Source organism: Diachasma alloeum, unplaced genomic scaffold, assembly GCF_001412515.2.
Source record: "Diachasma alloeum isolate Michigan unplaced genomic scaffold, Dall2.0 Dall_scaffold_00216, whole genome shotgun sequence".
NCBI lineage: Eukaryota > Metazoa > Arthropoda > Insecta > Hymenoptera > Braconidae > Diachasma > Diachasma alloeum.
In genome coordinates, this window is record NW_021680381.1 from 253,142 (window position 1) to 277,141 (window position 24,000).

The 24,000-nt window shown below is 36.0% G+C and overlaps 2 protein-coding genes across 2 annotated transcripts; both read left to right on the forward strand.

Moving 5' to 3' along the window:
• Nucleotides 1–5,308, forward strand: LOC107037276 (protein MEMO1). Its single transcript, XM_015255745.2, has 8 exons — nucleotides 1–392; nucleotides 690–771; nucleotides 1,430–1,498; nucleotides 2,418–2,530; nucleotides 2,966–3,077; nucleotides 3,651–3,870; nucleotides 4,583–4,687; nucleotides 4,789–5,308. The coding sequence occupies exons 1-8, from the start codon at nucleotides 341–343 to the stop codon at nucleotides 4,924–4,926; spliced, it is 891 nt and encodes a 296-aa protein (XP_015111231.1). The 5' UTR covers nucleotides 1–340; the 3' UTR covers nucleotides 4,927–5,308.
• Nucleotides 5,309–11,683: 6,375 nt separating this feature from the next.
• On the forward strand, nucleotides 11,684–22,869 carry LOC107037280. The gene is made up of 6 exons (XM_015255750.1): nucleotides 11,684–11,748; nucleotides 17,955–18,065; nucleotides 18,129–18,444; nucleotides 19,556–19,848; nucleotides 21,024–21,227; nucleotides 22,291–22,869. The coding sequence occupies exons 3-6, from the start codon at nucleotides 18,129–18,131 to the stop codon at nucleotides 22,330–22,332; spliced, it is 855 nt and encodes a 284-aa protein (XP_015111236.1). The 5' UTR covers nucleotides 11,684–11,748; nucleotides 17,955–18,065; the 3' UTR covers nucleotides 22,333–22,869.
• The last annotated feature ends 1,131 nt before the right edge of the window (nucleotides 22,870–24,000 follow it).

Consider the following 24,000-nt stretch of genomic DNA (forward strand, 5'->3'; position numbering starts at 1 on the left):
ATTGCTGCTCCCCACCATCACCAATCCCCATCCTCATCTTCACAACTGCTTCATCCCTGTCCCCAACAGTCTACGAATTGTTATAATTCTTGTGTACCTTTGTGTCATCATTCTGCAAAAATCATTCATCTCTTGTTACCAGTTTTCTTATTTAAAAAAAAAATCGCAAACAAGAGTGACCTCGTCTCTTGACATAGAATCTTTCGTCGAGCGATTGTCCACTCTCGTCCCATCGCGGGAGGTGTGAAATACTCAAGTTAAAATAGACGAGAGAGATATTTACACCTGATACAACCCCTTGCAGGGTCATTGTTCCCCGACTCCAGACGAAACAAAAATAATGGTGTCTACTAGAAGAGCCACTCACGCCGGCAGTTGGTACACAGAGTCCGGTAATTATTTCTCATTAATCATCAACAGTCATTAATCGTCGTTAATCAACAGTCGTCAGTAGTTATTGAAAATAAATCGTCGTTAATTTTCACTGCAAAATTAATCGCTGTGACTGCTTGAGGAGTTGAATTACTCGCAAAAGCATTATCGGTCGTGACATTATGCAGGAGAGGTCGGTCGGTACAACAAAGAAACTATAAAGCGTGAGAAATCGATTGTTTCGTTGGCAGTCTTGTTTATAACAAGCCAACGATCAATACAATATGCTCTAATAACTTCCATTGTTCCTGTTCCAGGATGTGAATTGAATAAGCAACTCGAAGAATGGCTCAATGCTGCTGATTTGTCTCATGGACCAGCCAGGGCCATCATCGCCCCGTTAGAATCATTTTTACTCAATCGTAATAGTCTGGTTTTTGCGAAGTAGCTCTACCCTAACGAACAACTCAATCATCATTAAAAACTGCAAACAATTTCTAAATGACTCGATTGGATTTGGAATCGTTATTTTTTTTCTCAATTTTATGATTTTATGATTTTATTTTATGATGAATTTTATGATTTTATGTTTCTTTAATGAACACGTTATGAACTATCAGGATTTAACGTTATGTTTTATACGAAGATCAACATTTACATTATAAATTTTTCCTAACGACACCCTTATATGACACCCTTATAGCCTAACATCTATTGTTTTATTATGATGTGAAAAAATCAGGAAATTTTTTGACACCTCGTAGAAAATGATGGATTGTTTGGCAAGCGAGTTTCATTTTTTATTTTACGAAAGGGAAATATGAACATATTCAATCAAGCATTAATATCTTAAAAAATGTTGTTTGGGGGACATTAATTAGGTATGAATTTTTCAAATTTTTTATCATCCAATTCAGTTAGAAAATTGAAAAGCGGAAGAGGTAGAGCTACTTCAAGAACAAATTCATAAGGAAAAGACACTCTGGGGATTATTACCCGTGATATAACGTGTTTTTCGAGAAATATTCGGGGGAATTCAATTGCTGTTGATTTTTAGACACGCTGGATACAGCTACTGCGGGGGATGTGCAGGGTTCGCTTATCGACAGATCAGTCCTAGTGTTGTGTAAGATAAATTCAATGTTCCTATTACTATTTTTCAATTAATAAAAGATGAGAGGATCCGGAGCATTTCAATTGACATCTAATTTTTTTACGACTTTACAAGAACAAGATTCTTTTCAAGAATGAGCTTGTGGAATTTTTCGTCTTCTTTTCTGTAGAAGAATTACAGATTATTTTTGGCCATTGGATTCTGGCCAATCAGAGCGCAGTATTCGATGCTGCGAATTACCCCGAGACATTCAAAACAATCAGACATTTTTTAAAAGTTTTAGAAATGAAACTGACGTTGCCCGCTCGGGATTTCTGAGCGAAACTTGTACCGATCGCTCGACAGAGGGAAATGTGAGGGAAATATCCACTGAATTATTAGTTGTCGGATTATTTTTGGCTGTGGAATCAAACAAAAAACTATCATTATTTATAAAAACTTTTTTTCAACATTTTTATCACTTTTGAGGTAAACAAGAGGACGTAATATAGCATACTAAATGTGAGTGACTCACTAAATGGGTTACATTACTCTAAAACAATTGAAAAAAAACACGCATAAAGAGTACGCATTCTTCGCGTGCGCAAAATTCCACTTGTTGCACATTGTAATGAAAAATAGGGTTCGACACTTATGGGAAAGTATTTTTTGACACACACCTCCCACGAATCAGAACAACTTTTACATCCTCGTATCGAAATATACTATTTTTCACTTCATCATTTTTTTTTATTAAAATCCAGAGTGCAATTATAGATTCCATACAGAATGGGGATGTACTTAACTGCATCAAATACTGCATTCAAAATTGCATTTCTCACAAAAAAACTCTTTTTCCTCTAAAATTCTTTACAAACTACTCTGATGCAGCTCAACTCATCTCATTCTTCCCCAAGATCAGCTCATTTAGTTAAAAATGATGATTTTTCAGACGTAGAATATTTATTCTTGGTCCGTCCCACCACGTACGATTACCAGGCTGCGCTCTATCATCAGCCACAACGTATCGAACGCCTTTGTACGATCTCACCATTGATCAGGAAGGTACGATCTCCAGTCCCAAATGTTTAGCAGTAACACTTTACAAGCCTGATCTATCATGGGACGTGTGGACCCAGTCCATACGTCGATTATTTTACTCTTGATGAAATAATACATGAAATATTATTCCTTCAAGAGTAAAATAACGTCACAATCACGAATTCAAAAATCCATGAATACATCGTCATTATGATTTGCTGCTATCGACAGGAAAAAACATCACCTGTCGCTCGCAGAACCTCGAGTGAGACAATTCCTCTCGAGAGCCCGTCAGAGGAATTGTTTCATCAATTTTTGAATTCGTGATTGGTCACACTTGTCGAGCCTGACTTTTCTATTTCCATCTGTTACAATTCTCAATGACTCGTTGAAAATTGTGTTTTCAATGACTCGTTGACAATTGTACCAAAAATAATGAATGATTGAATGCCAATGCAGTATGTCGAGAGCTCGAGGAAACTGGAGAGTTCGAGTGGATGAATATGAATACAGATGAAGATGAGCACAGCATCGAAATGCAACTGCCATTTATCGCTAAAGTCATGGAGAAGTACGAGAATTAATACATTTACCCAGTTAAGAATGTTTATCCAAAACCGAAAGCACTGAAAAAATTGGGATTTTTTTTCAAGTGGTAGACGGAGTTATCTCCTTTACGTTGATAAAAATTTTAATTCCGCAATCCGAGTTATTTATTTAGAAATGGAATGGACAATATTCCCCAGCTTCACTGTTCGTTTCTCAAAAATAGAATTTTATCTTTCTTTACTACTTTTTCTATTGAGACATTTCCTATGAGAATTTCTCAATACGAATTTTCCAACTTTTTTTCACTCTATTTTCTCCTTTTTGATTGAAAAAATAAAACGAAAGAGATTAGGAAATTTCACCAGAAAATGACTATAGAAAATAATCCCGAAAACAATAATGCAGAAAAAAAATAATGACCGATGATCTAAAAAAATTATTCATTTCATTTCAATATAAATATTGATTTCCCATCAGCCTATCAGTCTAAACCCCCAGAATTTCCTTCGAACACAAAACAAATCCGTCATCGAAAAATGCGTAAACATCCTCAATCGACTAGATTGAACTATTCTCATGATTGATCTATCCTCAGCCACAAGAACGCATTTACCATAATTCCAATTCTCGTTGGATCCTTAACACCCGAGAAGGAAGCGATCTACGGAGGTCTGTTGGCCCCCTACATAGCCGATCCCCAGAATCTATTCGTCATCTCGTCAGACTTTTGCCACTGGGGCCATAGATTTCGATACACCTACTACGATCGCTCAAGTGGTCCTATCTACAGATCCATCCAAACTCTCGATAAAATGGTAAACACTTTTTCTGTCTCGATAAAATGGTAAAAACTGAACATTTCCAAAAAGCGTTTAATAATATTCGTAAATAATCCCAGTAGGGAGGAAATTGCAAATTAACAATTTACAGTATCTAATGGCTATTCATTCGTCATTTGTCTCAGCAGCCAATGCCTGTCAGATCGTTAATCATTATTAAAAATGCTCTTTGAAAATGTTCAGCTGTTTTTTCTACTTATTTGCTTTTTTATTGTGCAATCATAATTTTTACTGGCACCTACGTAATGTAGAATGTGCATGGAAATTGTGATATATTTTAGACTATGAGATGGAAAAACAATCGAGATAACGTTCGAAAGATAATCCATTCAGTGCATTTCTTTTTTTCAAATTTAATTTTTTTTTCACCCGGTGGCTTGGCGCAGTGGGTAAGTTCGTTGCCTCACTTGCGAAAGGTTCCGAGTTCAAATCCCGGCCGGGTAGAATGGTGCGATCTAACCATTTAAAGTCTTGATCATCATCGCAGTATACCCTAACCGGGTCGAAGCGATGTAAAATAAGAATTAAAAAAAAATCAATTTTATGAAGAATAAAAAAAAATCTGCATAGCAGGAGGGTTCGGGTAATTCGTGACGTAAAAGCCCAGAAAACGTGTGACGTAATATTCGAAATGCCCCCTACGATGAATACAAAAGTAGTAACCCACTTGTTTATTCTGTTTTCATAGGGTATGGACATCATAGAGACACTAAATCCCTCCGCCTTCACTGAGTATCTAAAAAAATATGGGAATACCATCTGTGGACGTCATCCAATTGGTGTTCTACTTCAGGTAAATAATTCTCAATGAAAAAATAAAATTGTATCAAATGATTAATTTCACAATGGTAAAATAATCCATTTACCTAATCAACAATTCAATTGCTGTTCCAGGCCATCCAGAGTTGCAAGAACAACTGTAACAATCAGAGGATGAATCTCAAATTCCTGAAATACGCTCAGAGCAGTCAATGCAACAACATGAATGACAGTTCAGTGAGCTACGCAAGTGCTTCCCTGGTGCTCGAGTGACAGACTGTACAAAAATGATCTCCCCTCAAAGCGTATGCATTTACATCGTAAACCAAAACAAATTTGAATGCACTACGAGATTATTTCGGCAAAGGACTTTAGCAATATTATTAATAATCATATTAATGAACACGAATGATGAAAATGTTGGATTGCTACGTATAACTAGATGGTTTTGCTTTGGACTTTGTTTGCCTTACGTTTATGAACGCAAAAACATACTTACTACATTATTAATACAAATAATGAATTTATTGATTGATGATTACTCATTGAAAAGTGAAATACGTGAGTACGTATGGAAATGTAAGTAATAAGCTTAATAACGGTGGAAACTTAAATGTTTTTATCTATTTTTCCAGTAAAAAATGAAAAATTGAAATACAAGTGACAGGAGTTTTAATTTTTTTATCTAGAAAAACCATTGCATTTTATAATTTCGCAGGGAATCAGTTATTTTGGCATGTTTTAACAGAGTGGGAGATTTTAAAAATGTGGAAAAAGACGGAGATTCTATTTTTGGGAAGTGCCAAAAAAAAATTTTTTGTAGAGAATTTTCTTCTCTTCACAGAATACAGAATTGTCTCGATGACAAGTGATGCTTGGCACGTAATGTGTAAGTACTTATGAAAACGTGAGTAATAAGCTTAATAACGGTGAAAACTTAAATGTTTTTATCTACTTTTTCGGTAAAAATAAAAAATTGAAGAAGTCCGGTAAAAATTGAAAAGTTGAAAAAGTGAGTTTTAATTTTTTTATTCAGAAAAAAAACATTGCACTTTATAATTTGGCATGGAATCAATTATTTAAAATGTTTCGACAGATTGGGAGATTTAAAAAAGTGGAAAATAACGGAGATTCAATTTCTGTTGAAGATGGAATGGCTTCAGGCTAAAATACCAAGAAAATTTTTTTGTAGAGAATTTCCTCCTCTTCACCCACTCATTACTGAGATAAATGGGAAATGAAGTCTGTCATTTCGAAAAAAAAATTGAGTAAAACGATTGCACAAAATTGTTGCGTAAAAAATGATGGTCTGGGAAAATTTCAAGACGTTTGGAAATAAGTTTCTCTTCTACAAAGAAGGATCTTCGATTTCCGGATTTTCTCCTGAACCCACTCACTCTCGAGATAAATACGAAATTAACAATGTAAGTCCGGAGAAAATTGAGTGAGAATGACGAGGTGATTTTCCCATCATAAATACGAAACGGTCTTGATAACGAAGAAATCTCAACACCCCTTCTTTCCGGGAAATTGCGTCTATAAAGAGAACTCTTGACATTTTCTCCTAAACCCACTCGTTCTCGAGGTAATTGAGCAATTAACGATCTGTAAAAAATGGACGTTTTCTCCCATGAAGTTGTGTCTATAAAAGAGCGATAAGTGAGAAGTGAGCGAAGTCCATAGATCTTGATTTTTCCTTATAAATTATTCTGTCGAGATTTTTTCGGAATAGGTTGATATGGAGAACTGAATATCTGTCAAATTTTCTTGATCAAAAAATCTTACGATACGATTGCTCCATTTATTACACAAATTTCTTCCAGAACATAATCGTGATAACAAATACGTCCACTCGAGAATCTCAACACCCCTTTGCCGAGGGAATTCCCTCCACGAAAAAACCTCAGCCTAAACTTCTCCCGACAATTAAAAAATCCTCGAAAAAAAAAATTGCAAGAGCGATAAATCGCCAAATGCGCTTTAGATTTACAAGTGAACCGTCTTATTCTGCTGAGATTTTTTCAAAAAAATTTCCCAAAATGTTTTGTAGAAAAAATCCTAAGAGAATAATTTCTATGGAAACATAAAAATCAGGTAAATTTTCTATTCTTTATTATCCAAAATTTTTAACAAAATCATTAAATTTTCTGTTTCTAGTATACAAATTTTACCCCACAAAATAATCTTGATAACAAATCCCAAAAACGCCTCCCCCTGAATTTCCCCAAAAACCTCTCACCCCCAACCTAACACGTATGACAAAATTCAACAGAAAACCTAGCGAATTCGCTAGAAAATTCTATTGAAATTCTATAAGAATTCTATGAAAAATTCTATTTTTTTTGCGCGGATTCTATTATATATTCGATAAGAAATAGATTTCGAATTTTTCCCTCGACATTTTTTCTATTAGAAATTATTCCGCACAAATTTTTCCACTGGATTTTGTGTTATTTTGCATTACAGAATCATTCTTATAGAAAAAATCTCAAGAGAAAATTCCAAACAGAAATTCGAAATCTATTGACCTTTTCTTATCGAATATCGAATAGAAACCCGCAAAAAAGAATAGAATTTACTCAGTTTAAAAAATTAGATCAACATATTTTAAACCTTCATTAATGTAAGGGTCAAATTCTCGTAATATTACAGAAATTTAATATTCATGGCGATCCCTGTATGAAATTCAGACATTCGTTTTTGCCGTTCCCGGACAATTGAAAATCCTCGAAAAAAAAAATGGCAATAGCGATGATAACTCGCCAAATGTGAAGATTTATGAATGAACCGGTATACAGCTGGGCTGGGTCGATAGAGCATCCCCCTCAGTCTGTAGTAATCAATACGAATGGGGAGGTGGGGTGTTCTCTTTCGGGGGTAGGAGTAGAGGAACACAAATGGTACAGTCCATTCAGTAGAACCTGTAGGCCTTCTATCGATTGCGTAGGTGGTTGTTACAACCCCCTTTCATTCTCCCACCACTTCACCTCGAGTACGTAGGTATATTCATACCAGTGTACATAGCTCCTCCGGTATTGGTTGTTGGATGTCAAGTGGGAGATGAGGGGAAGTTTTTGGTAAGAATCAAATGGAATTCCTTCACAAGATGCCCAAGAATTTCATTCTCCCTCCCCCACTCCACCCCCAGCCCCCACCAATGCCCGAGAAATAGCGTAGGTGCGGTTGTCGTGTTCTGGGTATTCGTCATGTGTCCTTAATTTCACGCGAAACTGGAGGTATAGGGGAGATTTATTGCGATGAATGGAACATATGATAGTGGGTGGATTTAATTTCATTACTTATTTTTAATGGTTTAAGAAAATTCTTGGAGTTTAATTTGCATGACATTATTATATTCAATTTAATTGTTGAATAAAACTTATTTTAAGAGTTTAATTACCAATCGTCCTTAATTTATTGCAATGACCTGAATGTGCTCAAGAAGAATTTAATTCAATTCGCATTAAGGATGTTCGACACCCTTTTAGCCAAAATTGACGTTGTTTTCATTTTTCTGGCAAATTATCGATGGGGGTGACGTGAAAAAATATACCGATTTTGTGGTTTGTCATTCTTTAATGGCTCACGAAGTAGTGGTGCGATAATTTTCATGCGTTTTTTCTACAGTTTTGTGATTCTTTTTAAAAGTTTTGAGAAAACGCAGGAAAATGTTCGCACCACCTTAAAATTTCGTCAGTTATTAAATAATGACAAAACGCAAAAACGTTATATTTTTTCACGTCAATTCCATCATAAGTTTGCCAGAAAAATTAAAAAAACGTGAATTTTGGCAGAAAGGGTGTAGAACATCCTTAAGTCCTGCCATTTAAATTGTAAAATCAACCCCATTTTATTATAAATATGTGGAAATCTGCGAGCTAACGAAATTTTTATGACAGTTTCCATCAAAATCCCTGCAGAACATTCTGAAATCCTAGAATAGTTTCGAAATTTCCAATTGCTCTCAATTTATTGCGATGAATGGAACATATGATAGTGGGTGGATTTAATTTCATTACTTATTTTAATGGTTTGAGAATTCTCGGAGTTTAATTTACATGACATTATTATATTCAATGTAATTGTTGAATGAAACTAATTTTAAGAGAAGTCCTAATCGTTTTGTCCTTAATTTATAGCAATGGCCTGAATATGTCCCAGAAGAATTTAATTCAATTCGCATTAACGTCTGCCATTTACATTCACGCTCTTGAATGAAGGTTTCCATCACCAATTATTACATTCAACTCAATTAGCAACTTAAATTATCCCTCAAAACACTAAATGATAGTAACTTTCAAAAACAAAAAATAAATCTCATCGAAAATTCCTTGAACACTACCTACCACCATTTACGCTAAAAATCTCCATAAAATCGGAAGCCCTCAACACAGAGAAAAAAGTTGGAGGAAAATTACGGAACAAGTCAAGTAATCGTGGAGCAAATTCGATGGTCAGTACTTTTTCGCCCTATATCGGGAAAAAAGTACTGGATGAATAGGGGAATTTCCTCCGTTGGCCCGGGAAAATCTACTGAACGTGAGGGTAATTTCTGGCAAAACTGTAAAATTTACTCTGCATTCCGTCGAAAATTATCCCAGTGAACGTGAATGGTTGCTCAATATTGCGTCTAATTTTCCTGTATCGGCGAATTATTTTAATTTCACTTCCATGTGTCCCCCAGACCTTCAGATGGAGTAAAGAAAGAAAAACCCTACCGGTGTGAAAAATTTTACTGTACAGTAGGATAATTTTTGCATCCATAGATATTTTTTTTATTGAACGAATCGTAAAATATCCTCCACAACCCGATATTTTTTCATTGAATTACATCTCTCTCCACGATTACCCTTCACACACTGTTAAAATGTTTTTAAAATTTCATGAAAAATATGATACTAATTCTCATAAGAGTGACATTGAATCGAATTTCAGGTAGAACTTGAGGAAATTCATGCGTTTTAAGTGGGAGTGAGATGAAAAGATTTACAACTTGATTGAATTCTCACTGGAACATGAATATTCATGAACAAAATAACATGAATTTTCAATTTTTCCCCGAATCAATTGAAAAATCACGTATTTTATTGACTTCCAGATCATTTGAACAGACAATCAATATTTAATTGTCCAATGACAAGGTTTCCCAAAATTTCAATAAAACTTGGACACGACAAAGATTTCCGGAAAAATATTTAATTGTTTAAATTAAAAAATATTGTTTAAATTCAAAAATATTTAACAATGCCCCCTAAATTGTGCCCCAGTTTTCAAGGCCCTTCATATTCTCCTTCCTCCCACGAAGAATTTCCGAATGAGCCCCCGCCCCACTGGACCACCCACCCATCGAACCCGAAAAAACCCCACTGAATCGATAATGAAACTCCCAAACACAAGAAGCCTTAAAACCCCTCAAGACGTCTACTCATCCCTCAAAGGGTTGATCACGCCTTACGTCATTCGTTCTGACGTTGAAACAAGGGGGTATCCATTCATTCACCCCCGCACCCCTCCTATATCTCTTACATCCTCCCCAGGCCGAGGATCGGAAGGAATTTACAATCCCAGACTGGGATCGACGGCCCTTCCCCTCAGCCCACCCAATCCCAATAAAAATAGCACCCAACGTGTTCCGATCTCCGGAGTGAGTCCCCAGAGTCCCCGCGCGCTGAAAAATGTGCCCAAAGGGTTCACCGAGCGGGTCATCTCCAAAATCATCAAGCCACCATGTGCATTAAAGTAGCTCTACCCTTACGGTAAATTCAAAGATTATTGAAAACTGAAAAAAAATTGCAGAAAACTCGATTACATTCGGAATTCTAATTTTTTTCTCAATTCAATTATCGTTTTGGTTTTTCAAGGAAGAAATGTTTAAAAATCAAGATTTAACCCAGTGTCTTATGTGAAAATCAACATTTCCATTGTAATCAAAGATTAAAATCTGAATTTTTTTTCATTAGATGTGAAAAATTCAAGAATTTTTTAGACACCTCATAAAAAATAATCCACCGTTTTGCAAACAAGTTTTATTATTTATTTATAAGAGGGAAATGTTTGAAAAAATATCACTATTTTGCGAAATTTAATTGAGATAATACTGACTGGGTATGAATTTTTTCAAATTTTTTCATGCAATTTAATTGAAAAATTTAAAAACTGAAAATATCCAAAAGTACAGCGTAGCCCGGCCGAAGGGTAGAGCCACTTTAAGGATGTATTACACCCTTTTCACCAAAATTCACATTTTTTAAATTTTCCTGATAAATTGTTGATCGGATTGACGTGAAAAATATACCGTTTTTTGCATTTTATTATTACTTAATAAAATTCTTACTTAATGACATTTATATCATTTTCCTGCGTGTTTCCTAAAACTTTTCGCAAATTCTCAAAACTTGAGAAAAAATGTAGAAAAATGATAGCACAACCATGAAACTTCGTGAGTCAGTCAACAAAACGCAAAAACGGCATATTATTTCGCGTCAATCCGATGAATAATTTTCCAGAAAAATTCTCGTTTTTTTCATTTTTCTGGCAAATTCAGAAAAATTCACGTTTTTTTCATTTTTCTGGCAAATTATTGATCGGATTGACGCGAAATAATATACCGTTTTTGCGTTTTATTGTTATTGACTGACTCGCGAAGTTTCACGGTAGTGCAATCGTTGTCCTGCATTGTTTCTAAAGTTTTGTGAATTTCCCAAAAGTTTTAGAAAAAACGCAGAAAAATGATTGCACGATTATGAAATTTCGTGAGCCATTAAGTAATGATAAAACGCAAAAACGGTATATTTTTTCACGTCAATCCGATCAATAATTTGCCAGAAAAATTAAAAAAACGTGAATTTTTGCAAAAAGGGTGTAATACATCCTTAAGCGTCTCCTCCCGCTGGCGTCGACGGGGTTGAAGCAGGGGTGGGCGCACGAGGGAGCGAAGGGGCGTCGATGGGGAAGTAGAAGGTGGTGGAGTAGGAGATGGCGTTAGTGGTGGTGAGAGCACCACGGAGAGGCTCAGGGGTAGAGCGATGAGGCCGAACGTCAGTTTGTTCACAGATTTGATGGCTTCCGGACTCTGATGCCGACCCACCAACGCTGGTCTGTACATAATATTTTACATATTACATTACACACATTCGCCCCTCCCCCCGCCCTCAATCGCAGTATTTACAGCTAATAAACCCCATTGTCTCGCCCATTTGTTAACTAATATTCATTGATACCGCTAATAACATCGCGGAATGGTACCGTGCGCCAGTCAACTCGTGCACTTGTCATGTGTATGAAAATTGCATATTCTATATTTACTCCGTTTTACATCCCCCACTTCATTCCACACGTCTTTGGTAGCCCATTGACTTTGGCAGCCATTCACTCGTTCATTCATTCACGCTTTACCTACATAGGTATATTACCCCCCCAGAACTCTGGTCAAGCATTCGCTTCTTCTTGAATTATGAATCAACTGTCGGTGTGAAATTTGTGAATGAATTCTCGTGTGTCAAGTGCCTGTAGCTCAATGAAACAAAATCAACGCTTGAATCTTTCGAATGTCACATATTGTACGAAAAGTTTTTGCGGAGTGAGACGATTTCTTTAATTTCAAGTGGATTTCTCCCCCTGTGACGGCGCCAGGCTGTTCCACAAATCAATTAAGCAGGTAGTGAAAAATATCTAGGAATAAAATTCTAGTGTGCGTTTTGTCCTTTCGTTGTGTGTAAACATATTTTGGGATTTTTTTTTCGTTGGGTTTAGCTTTTTAATGTGGTGAAAAGGTCACACGGATGGAGGTGCAAGTGTCTACGTAAAGGTCAACCGGAAGATTAGGTTTGGCGCCCCGCGCACCACTCCACCCTCCCAGGATCATCCCTCGGCATCCCCGGGGGCCTCGAGGACCGTTATTGATATAAGAATTCATTATTACGATATATAGATCCTGGGGGTGAGGAGATGGGGATTTGGGGGCGGGCGGGAGGGGCTGCTGCGACATTTTGTTTCCGTTTGTACGTCTTATTGCATGCGTCACTCGGGCGGGGGTTTTTCGGGATTTGTGGGGCGAAGGGGTGAAACACCGCCATTTTGGGGTTTTTTTGAGGGGGCGAGGGAACGCGGCACTTGTTGCCGTGCTGAGGTTTTTTCGGGTTTGGGAATGGAGGGTGGGTTTTTGGGGTTCAAGGTCGGGAGGGACCTCTTTCGGCTTGATTTTTTGGCTTCCGAGGGGAGGGTTTGATCAGTGGGTTTTTTGACTCGTGCACGGAGAAGAACGAAGGTTTTTCAGAAGTTCGTCTTTACTCAGACTGTTAAAAATTTTTGGCTGATTTTTCCGTTGCACGGAGAGAAATATTCAATAACAATTACGTATCTTTTCCGTAATTCCGGAGCTGTGAAAAATTACGATACCGTCACTTAAATTTTCTGAGACGATTCCGTAATCGGTGAGTCAATTGTGAGTTCCGTAATTTTTACTGAACATTTCTCTTCGTGTGCGAATTCCGGGATTTTTTATCGTGTTCCGATTGCGCTGAAATTTTAGGAAATGTTGTCACTGAAAATTCTGAATTTCGGGGAATAATCAAACAGAACTGTAAATTTCCGGTCCATTTTTCCCTGAAAATTAATAGAAAATCAGAAAATTCTGGTAAATATATTCTTGAATTTTCAGGACAGTGGTATTGAATGCGACTTAGGGGCAAAAACATCATGAAATTTTGGATTTTACTACAAATTCAATGCAATTTGATACTGAATATTCATATTAGATTGGAAATTCAAATAAGTTAAGAAATTCTCGTTTTTGTGGCCCTTAAAATTCTGGAATTTTACTGAATTTTCAGTGAAACCGTAAATTTCATGATTTTTTCCCCTTAAATCGCATTTAGTATCACTGTCCTGAAAATTGGTAGTCAACTGTCCATGAAATTTCATTTTTTATCTAACAGTGTACACGAAGAGAAATATTCCGTAAAAATTATGGAACAATTCACGTAATCCGCAATGGGGAATCGTTTTCCGGCGATTTTTATGGGAGTGGGAGAGAAGAAATCTGAAACGTTCAGTGAATTCTCAGGTTCATCACCGAACACAGTACGAAATTGTCACGTAATTTTTCCCGAAGAAGTAAAATGTTATAGAAACTTGCCGACTTATTATGCCTCCAAAATCAAAAATTCTTGAACGTTCAACAATTTTTATGAAGCTGGTGAATTATTTCTGCGTTCCGTTCCGGAAAATTTCTCAATCGTTGGGGAAAATTACGGAACGACTTGTTGTCCCCACAGCGGTGAGTCATCGGACGGGTGGTCAATTTTTACGGAACAAATCGTAGAATTTACGTGGTGATGCGTACAATTTCAGCTCCGACTCACACTTTTTATTGAATTTTACTTCGCTCGCGGATTACCTTTCGAAACGTAATTTTTACGTTTTTTTCTGGTAATTTTTATTGAATTTTTCTCTCCATGTATATCAAGAAATCCGTGGCTTGTTTATTTTGTGCTTGTCCTATAGACGAGAATTTAGTTTTTAGTTTTTCCACTGGCACGTACTCGGTTTGTACATCTCGCAAGCCGCAGGAGATACGGAATTTTTCGGGCAGACCCATTTTGCCGCTGCTCCCATTTTTTTAGGAAAAAACCTCTACAAGAGTTTCGGTGTTATTTTTTTTTATTTAAAGCATTGAATTCATTTCGGCTTATTCTGCTAAGAATTTCGATATCTTCCTCAGTTTCGGGGAAATTTCCAGTTTCCCCGCTTTTTCCACTACACAGAGAGACATTTTTGATAATAATTATCCTACCGTTCTATAAAAGTGTATCATGGGTCATCGTTTCTTCATTTCTATCCCGAAATTTAATAAAAATTAATATATGATGATCAAATTTTATTCAACGTTAGGGAAATTTTACCCTGACGCATAATAAATTTTACCCTTCCAGTCCAATAATTTTTATGTAGATAACAACGAAAATTCTAGAACAGTTGGTAAATTTTACCCTACCGGTACAGTAATTTTTACTCTACCGGCACCGTAATTTTTATTTTTATCAGGATAAAATTTCTCTAACGTAGAATAAAATTTAATCATCATGTATTAATTTTTACTAAATTTCGGGATAGAAATGAGGAAACGATGACTCATAATACACTTTTATAGAACGGTAGGATAATTTTTATCAAAAATTTCTCTCCGTGTAGCACGTACTCAGTCCATCCTAAATGTGCGTTCCTGCCAAGATAAATTCACTCTAGAAGTTGAGGGTAATTTCTAAAATTAGATTCTGTCAATGTCAAGTTGTTATTGAACATTGAAAATGAGGTATCAATTCTCTGTCTTCCTAATAAATTTTCCATGCAGTTCAAATTTTCATTGATACCGCGGAGTTCAAAGGGGATACGGACATTCATGTGCAGACAGAGAAAAAATTTCCCTGAAAAATTCGCCATCTCCCTGGGTTCCTGAGATATTTATCAAAGACTGGGGTATTTTCCACCACTTCATTATTGAGTTGACGTTTTCCACTAGCACGTACCCAGTCCATGTTAGATGTACAGTCTTGCCAAGACAAATTCAATCTTGCAGATCAGGATAATTTCTAAAATTAGATTCTGTCAATACCAAGTTGTTATTGAACATTGAGAATGAGATATATCAATTCTCTGTCTTCCTAATAAATTTTCCTCGCAGTTCAAATTTTCATTAATACCGCGAAAAAAAATTTCGACATCTCCCTCAGTTCCAGAGAAATTTTTTTAAAAGTAGTATTAGTACTAGTATTTTCCCGACTTGATTACCGAATTTTTTTTTCCATCAGCACGTACTCGATCCATCTTGCGCGTACATTTCTCCCAAGATGACTCAAATTTTGGGGTGCAGGATGATATATCGAGGGGAAATGAGCCACTGGAGGGAGAAAAACCGAGTGGAATGTGGTTGAGAGTAATATGATTAATGGTTGACGCACTAGGAAGAATATTTTACACAAAATTCCAATCATCCTCGCTATTTATCATATTTACAAGCCCTCAGTTCTATTGAATATCATGTCGGTGCGTCGCTGGGCGTCAGAAATGATTTTATTCACTCATAATATCACCGGTGGCATATATTTGCTCAATAATTGACGAATTAAGTGGAATTCTTGATTTTGCCAGTCAATCGGGAGAAGAATTTCATGCACGCCCATTCATCGGCTGCTGACATTAAGAGATAGAGGTATACAGTGCGTGGGATTCAAACAAATTATTGCCATCGTATATATCTCTTGTTTACCCCGGATATTGTACGTACAACGTGGGGAAACTGTACAATCGCATTTACACGGGGAATTGGCGATACGGGATGGCGAGGGGATCGTAAATGATTAAAGGGATTCTAGTGTTCGTTAGTTAGTCACACCCACAGCGGCCACTCTTCTGAGTCGCAGGAATTCATGGAGTTGGTAGTAGAGCGCTTTTTCAGGGGGATGAACACCCACAGGCTCCATTCTGGTGTCTATTAAATGGAGAATTGAGTCGTCGAGCGATGAAACGTGACAAGAGTGCAATACGAGGAGATTTTTCGCCACTCGTTTGAAGATACACAACTAAAACAATGATGTACAATGATACAACTGATGTATCTTGAAAATGCGATGAAGTTGTACTGATTTTTTTTTTTTTTTTAGTTGGTGCATTGTCTGTTTATTAACAGAGATCGGATGCTAAATTGTTGTGATTTAGTCATATGTCTGAATTTCACACACATTTTGGAAACAATTTTCAGACGCCAAAAGTGGCCGAATAAAATGAAAATTTGTCTGAATTTCGAACATGAATTCATCTGCACTGATAGAACGGATTAGTTATTGTTAACGAATGGATTTTGGTTGGATGTTAGGGTCTATTCGGTCCCACCAAATGTTCATTCGTTAATAGTTAACGAATGTACATTTGAGGAGCCTTGTTTGACTTGACTTTCGCCATTCAAGTGAACCATTCGTTAACTATTAACGAATATTCATTTGGTCATATTCAACTCTATCATTCGTTAATAGTTAACAGTTAATAGTTAATAGTTAACAGTGTGTTCGCCTGAAATTCAGAAACAAATTTTCAGTTTATTCGGAGGTTTTTTAGTGTCTGAAAAATGTCTACAAAAGGTGTGTGAAAGAAATCGATTGAATTTCATGATTTCAATAAACTTTATTCATTGACACCAATTAAAATTCAATTTTACATACAGATTCAGTAAAATTATACTTTTGCAAAAATCGATTTTTCAATGATCACTCAAAAAAAAGTCATCAAAATGGAATTAATCATGGCTCAAAAAATTGATAACAATACCCTCTTGATTCTATCAGAAGATGATGGGGTTTGCACAATTCATTGTTGAGTTACAGCATATTGTTTATGCGATTTGAAAGAGAAAATCGGTTTTTTCGTGATTACTGAAAGAATCATCAGTAATAGNGAAGATGATGGGGTTTGCACAATTTATTGTTGAGTTACAGCATATTGTTTATGCGATTTGAAAGAGAAAATCGGTTTTTTCGTGATTACTGAAAGAATCATCAGTAATAGCAATTAAATCAGGGCTTGAAAAGTATATTTCAATGGCTTCTTAATCAAGTTGAAAAATGGTGAGAACAGCATCATTGCTTATCAAGTTACACAGTACGTCATGAGCTTTTTATATAAAAATCTGTCTCTATTAAACTCAGGTAGCAGTCTATTATGTTGAATACTTATTCATATTGATTCATGCTCCCGACTAACTTCCGACAGAACCTGGGTTAAACTCTGGCTAAATCCTGAATAAACCCTGATTAAATCCCGGCTATACACTGATTAAACCTTGATTGAACCTTGATTAAACCCGGACTGAAAACGAATTCGAGTCTTGAGAGGGTCTGAATGTAGAATTATTCGACAGAACGAAATAATACGCAAACTTTTGATAACATTTCAATTGATGACAGTACTATGACCTCAAAAAATCGAAGAAGAGAATAGTGAAACAAGAATTTAAAAAAGAGAACCCATTCGGAAGCAAATTGCTAATTTATTAGCAACAATAACTATACCCATTCATAAAGAAAATGCAATTGAATACTTGTTTTAAAAACAAAATCCGAGGAAATCCTACGGTTTAAAACAATTAGGGATATGTCCTTCATATGGCGTTCGATAACAAGTTTTCCCCCTGCAACTACTCATTACCGAGATAAAGATAATCCATTAAAAAATCGCAATGTCCATACGTCGTTAAAAATAAAATAATCTCGCCATGATTGAAAAAAATTTCTGCAATTCTTTTTTTGCAGTTACACCATTATTTTTCATTCGAAACATATCCACCAGCGACATATCGTTATTAAACTGGCTGACTGGACATTTAATTCTCCGTGAGAATCGATCGTACACGCGAACAACAGGTGAGAATGAGAAACGACAATCAGAGAAATAGCAGTTTAATTAAAATGATAATTTCATTTCAGATGCAAGTGACAATGGGGTTGATTACAGTGCTGTTATTACACTCGTGTGGATTTATTATGATGATTGTTAGTGCCCAGCGGTTCGCTGACTATCCCATGCCACCACAGACCACAGTAATCAGCCGAGTGGCGTACAGGGATCGCCGGAATAAAGCTGAGCCGACGTGCGAGGAGTTGAGGGCCATGTGGAGATACAGTAAAAGACAGAGCAGGGCTGCCGAGTCCACCAATGATTTGCCCATGTATCGTGATCCATTTTCTTATAATATTTGGGAGACTTATCCCATCAGGTCGCAGTCGTCGTATGGGTACAGAGGTAGTCATATTTTATTCTCTGCACAGAGAGAAATATTCGGTAAAAATTACGGAACAATTCACGTAATCCGCAATGGGGAATCGTTTTCCGGTGTCGAATGGGCCAATTATCTTGCCCGATATTTGGGTTGGAAAAATAATCAGTAAAAATTATGGAACAATTCACGTAATCCACAATGGGGAATCGTTTTCCGGCAATTTTTATAGGAATGGAAAAGAAGAAATCTGAAATGTTCAGTGATTTTTCAGGTTCATCACCGAACAAAGTACGAAATTGTCACGTAATTTTTCCCGAAGAAGTTAAATCTTACAAAAACTTCCCGACTTATTGTACCAACAAAATCAAAAATTCTTGAACATTCAACAATTTTTATGAAGCTGGTGAGTTATTTCTACGTTTCGTTCCGTAAAATTTCTCAATCGTTGGGGAAAAATTAGGGAACGACTTGTTGCCCCCACAGCGGTGAGTCATCAGACGGGTGGTTAATTTTTACGGAACACATCGTAGAATTTACTTGGCGATTCGTACAATTTCAGTTCCGACTCACACTTTTTATTGAATTTTACTTCGCTCGTGGATTCCGTTTCGAAACGTAATTTTTACGTTTTTTTTCTGGTAATTTATATTGAATTTTTCTCTCCATGTGTTCTAAAATTCATCCACTCGAATCCGTAAACCCTTTATCATTCGAAGTACTCCCCCGGCATTTTAACTCAATTCATATTGAATTAATGTTTGAAACTAGCCAGTTTCTCATTCTCTGTAAAATAACTTCTAGAACCATGAGCTTCTGAAAATCAAAAACTTGGCTCTGCAAACGGAAAAAAAATTCTTTTCTCTCCCGAATAATTTGCTTCTCTCAAGTAAATAAGGTCTGCATATTAGGAAATTTTTCTCTCAGTGCGCACCACAATCTCCCAATCGGAAATTTCATCATCTTCAAAAAGGACCCCTGACATTCTCCCGCGCAAAGCCACTCATTCTCGCGATAATTGCGTCATTAACAAAGATTTCACGCTCGGCTATGTTTTGTCTGTTGATGATTTGCTTGGTAACAATGGTATTTTCACCGTGGGATTAACGTTTGGATTAATTTGCTTTGTTCACGAAGATACCGAGGAGCAGGCACGCAACAGAGGCGGTGGCCGTGCTCCAGTTTACGGTAAAATGGTCCACAAAGCTCCGGCCGAAGGTAGACTACGTAATGGAATGCCAAATCGTATGAAAGCATTCGAGGAAGTTGCACGTATGTATGGAACTGTTAATCGCCAACCACCGGATCAACGGAGACGTCAATACAGTTTTCGCGTTGGCGGTGGTGCGTCAATATCACACGTACCCCAGGCGGGAAGTTTTCAGCATTTAAAGGAACTTATTCGTACTGAACGTGCACGTGAATTACAAGTTGGTGCAGCTTTTTTTATTCACTACGTGACAGCTTCAATTGCAAGGGTGTTAGAGGGAAATGGGAGAATTTTTTTGCGGGGAATTCAAGCGGAAAATTTTACACAAAAACATATCTTATGATGGGGTTTTCTGGGAGAGTACAGTGTTTTGGAGGAAAATGTCGAAAGATAACAAAATTTATTCAATAGTTTTTGGAAATTTTCATCGTAAATGGACAAAAATCCATAAGTTTACTTTGGAAACATCTCTCAAACTACTAGATTCGGCGACAAATGCCAAAGGATTAAATATTTCCCACAGGTCAATACATTGCCAAAAAAATTGGCTGAATTTTCCGGAAAAAGACGTGGAGTTTAATTTAAGGGGAATAAGTCAATGGAGTTTCAAGTTTCTTCGAAAATTCAAGTAGTTCATTCTCTTTGAGACAGGGAAATGGAAATCTTTCAATTTACATGAATTTTCAATTGAGAATGAATCTTCACAGTCAAATTCCGTTGAATTTTCATTAAATTCTTTAAAAAATTCCTAACATTGCTAGGAAAATTAGGAAAATTTAGAGAAATCTCTCCTTGAATTCTAAATTCCGCTGAATATTCAAGGAATTCCTTCGAGAATTCCTAGTATTCCAAGAATTTCGAAGGAATTCCCTGAAAATTTCGAAGAATTTGGAGTTCAAAGAGAGATTTCTTTGAATTTCTTTGATTTTTCTTTTTTTTTCCAGAATAATTACACTGAAATTTGCAGTTTCCACGGATTATCCCATGAAATTATGAATTTTTAATCAAAAAATTCCTTCAAATTTCAGTGGACATCTTACTTGTTACAAATTTCGAAGGCTCTTACCGGAAATGTCAATTGAAAATTTTTAACAGTGCACGCTTTACGTAAAAAACGAATGTTTCCCTCTAAATCCCCGAGTCTTTAAAATATTTATTAAATAATCTGTACTGAAGTACAGATTATCTGTACTGAAAGTACAGAAAATTAATACTTTCCTACTGGAAGTATCCCTTACACTAAATTAAAATTAAAGACATCCAACAGTAAAATAAATTGACTGTTAAATGTCAAAACAATTAATTTGTCGCCCGATTTTTTGAGGAATCTGCTTTTCGCAACAAAACCCTCAAAATTATAAACAGAAATTGATCAATGATCCCCACATCAAACAGGACCAAAGAATCGCGGAGGAGATAGCGGCGAGATCAGCGGCCCTCGGCGAACTGAATAAAAACGACAGACGCAGCAGTGAGCCAGAGTCCCGTAGGCACTACCCGAATTCAGTACAATCATATCAAGAACCAAAGAACGTCAATTACAATTTTCCGGTTGGCCAATACGTGTCGAGTTTAACGAGTTTAAACGACGGATTATTGGTAAATATGGACCCAATACTCTCCCAATAAATGACCCCAGCTCGAGACAAAAATGAAACAAATATAGCAATCTGAAATATAACAATCTATTTTTAAACGAATGGATGAATACAATACGAAAATTCCAACTCTTTCGGAGACTTGACTCACACGATAAACAGTGGAAAATTGGTATCTGCTTGGCAAATTTGTATGGAGAGCATTCATAATGTCTGAACATTCATAAGGTTCGATTTATTGGAATTGGCGGGAAAGTAGTAGAAGTCCCCGTGTGTCAGCCAAATCATATTTGCTAATGTGTGATTATTTTGATAATCAGCGTCTTGTCTCTAGCTAAAATCAACATTAATTTTTAGCTAATATTTACAGTGATATTTAACTAATATTTACATTAATTTTTAGTCCAATTAATTCATCATCGAATTAATTTTTTTGAAGATTTCTCAAATTTAGACGAGTTGGCGTTCTAAATCCAATTGCATTTAATTTTTGAGAAAATTTACCATCTTTCGAGCTACTTGAGAATGCCCAGGGGTTCCTGATTAGCTGAAATCCACATTAATTTTTAGTTAACAACATATTTTTTTAATAGAAAATTGAATTCTCTATTTAGAAAGTCTCTTAAAATTGTCACTTATCAACACATTTTTCTTTAATTGTCATTAATAACAACACATTTTTTTATAGAAAATTGAATTCCCTATGAAAATAGTCTCTTAAAATTGTCATTTATCAAGGGTAGAACAACAGTATAAAAATGATATTTATTAGAAAATCTTTGTGGAGGGCATTAATAATATACACTTCCGTCGTCGACTAGTCCAAAATTCTAGTAAAAAATGTCAGAAAACATTTTTGCATTAAAGAGAATGGAATTCTCCAAAAAAAAAGTCTTTTTATGTCGTCACATATCGAGTGCCCGAAATGTCAATTACAATTTTTCACCCACCGAATGGCTTGAACGATGGTTTATTGGTAAATATTGAATTCCCCAATAAACGACCACCGAAACCCCATTAATGAGGTCAATACTAATCAAATATACCGTGTATTTGGGTTACAGAGGAGTGACGACTACGAGAGAGACTCGATGATTCGTCAATAATCAAGTGGCAGTAATTTCGAGAGAAGTAACGTGAACTGCCCCCTGTTTAAATGGTAACTACAATTCTACAACGGCGATCTAACGATTCTTTACGAGAAGAGATCAGGTATTTTTCCCCCTCTTTAATCGTTCATCTGTTACTCGAGATGTTGAATTTCGAGGTGGAAATTGGGATATCATTGTTCGAGGAATGTTTGCGGATATGGGATTAGGAGTTACTGACATATCCGAGGTTTATGCGTGAATTAGTGAAATGAGGAGATTAATCGTCCCTTTCCATTAATTGGTAATGACCAATTGATGGAGAGGCGAAATCAAAATTGCGGGTAAAGTGATGAATGGACTCTAATTTTATAGATTCTTCCCTGAAAATTCATGAAATTCCTAGGTGCGGGGGGAAACGTTGGGAAACTTTTCTTCCTCGAAGATTTAGTCAATCCTAGTGGTGAGATGAAGAGACGAACAAAAATTGATGATGTTCGTTTTGGAAATGTTTTTTAGGGGAAAGGAACCAGGGCAAAATTTCCAGAAAATTTTCAGAATGATATTTGTAGAGCTGTTTATGCGCTTTAAAAATATTCTTTCGTTTATTTTATCAGTTCACAAGCCTTGAGAAACTTGTGAGAGTGTTTGCAAGATTTTTCAAAAAAAAATCAGCAAATCGCATAGAATTATTTCTGCTATTACCTTCGAAACTAACACGTTTATCTAAAAATACCATAAACTATTTTTTGCAGAGAATTGAATTTCCCAACAAAAAATCTATCTTTTTTTTCAAGTCGAGTAGTCTCCGAGATATTATTTTATACTGCAATTATCTCGAAAACTCATTTGCAAAAGAGATCCAGAGAGGATTGAAAGAAAAAAAATTTAATTTATTTTTTCTCCATTTACATTTTGCAATGATTTTATTATTTAAACATTGCAGGTTTAAATTCGAATATCGATATTGAACGGTTATTAAACATTTTTAAAATCCCAAGAAAAAAAATTACAAAGTTTTGGGGGAAATTTATGAAATAATTAAAAAATTGCGATTTTTGAAAATTACGATCATTTTCTATAAATAATTGATAAACAATTAATTTTCCACCATAAAAATCATACCAAATCGTAATCAACTTATTCATATTCAGAATTTTACCAGAAATCCACTTCACGCCTAAGAAAATTAGGTTTTAGAAATTTTCAACAATTTCAATTATTCATTTACAAATAACGGATTTTGAAAAAATAATTCTGTGCAAAATGTAATTTGAATCGTTGAAATCTATAGTGTTGTCTGTACCAAACTAAACGATACTTGGATCTCCTTAAATACCCCGAGAGCTAAATCGACTATAAATATCAGAAAGAAATTGACAGATAATACCGTTCTCCATGGAAAGCTCTCTTGACATTTCCCGCTGAACCCAGAAGTCTCCGAAGCACTCGGGGAAGAATTCGCAGAGAAAATATGAACTTCAACGAATTCCCAACAGCTTCATCTCAGTCCCCTCAACTGTAAAAAATTATTTCACAAAACAAGTGCAGTTGGAACAAACGACCTTTCCTCGCATTTCACTCGGAGCTTCTACTCACGTCGCGAAAAAATCATTAATTTAACTGCGACTCGTAGAAGAACTGCAAACATCCAACTCCTGCAACATTAATTACCCAAATACTACG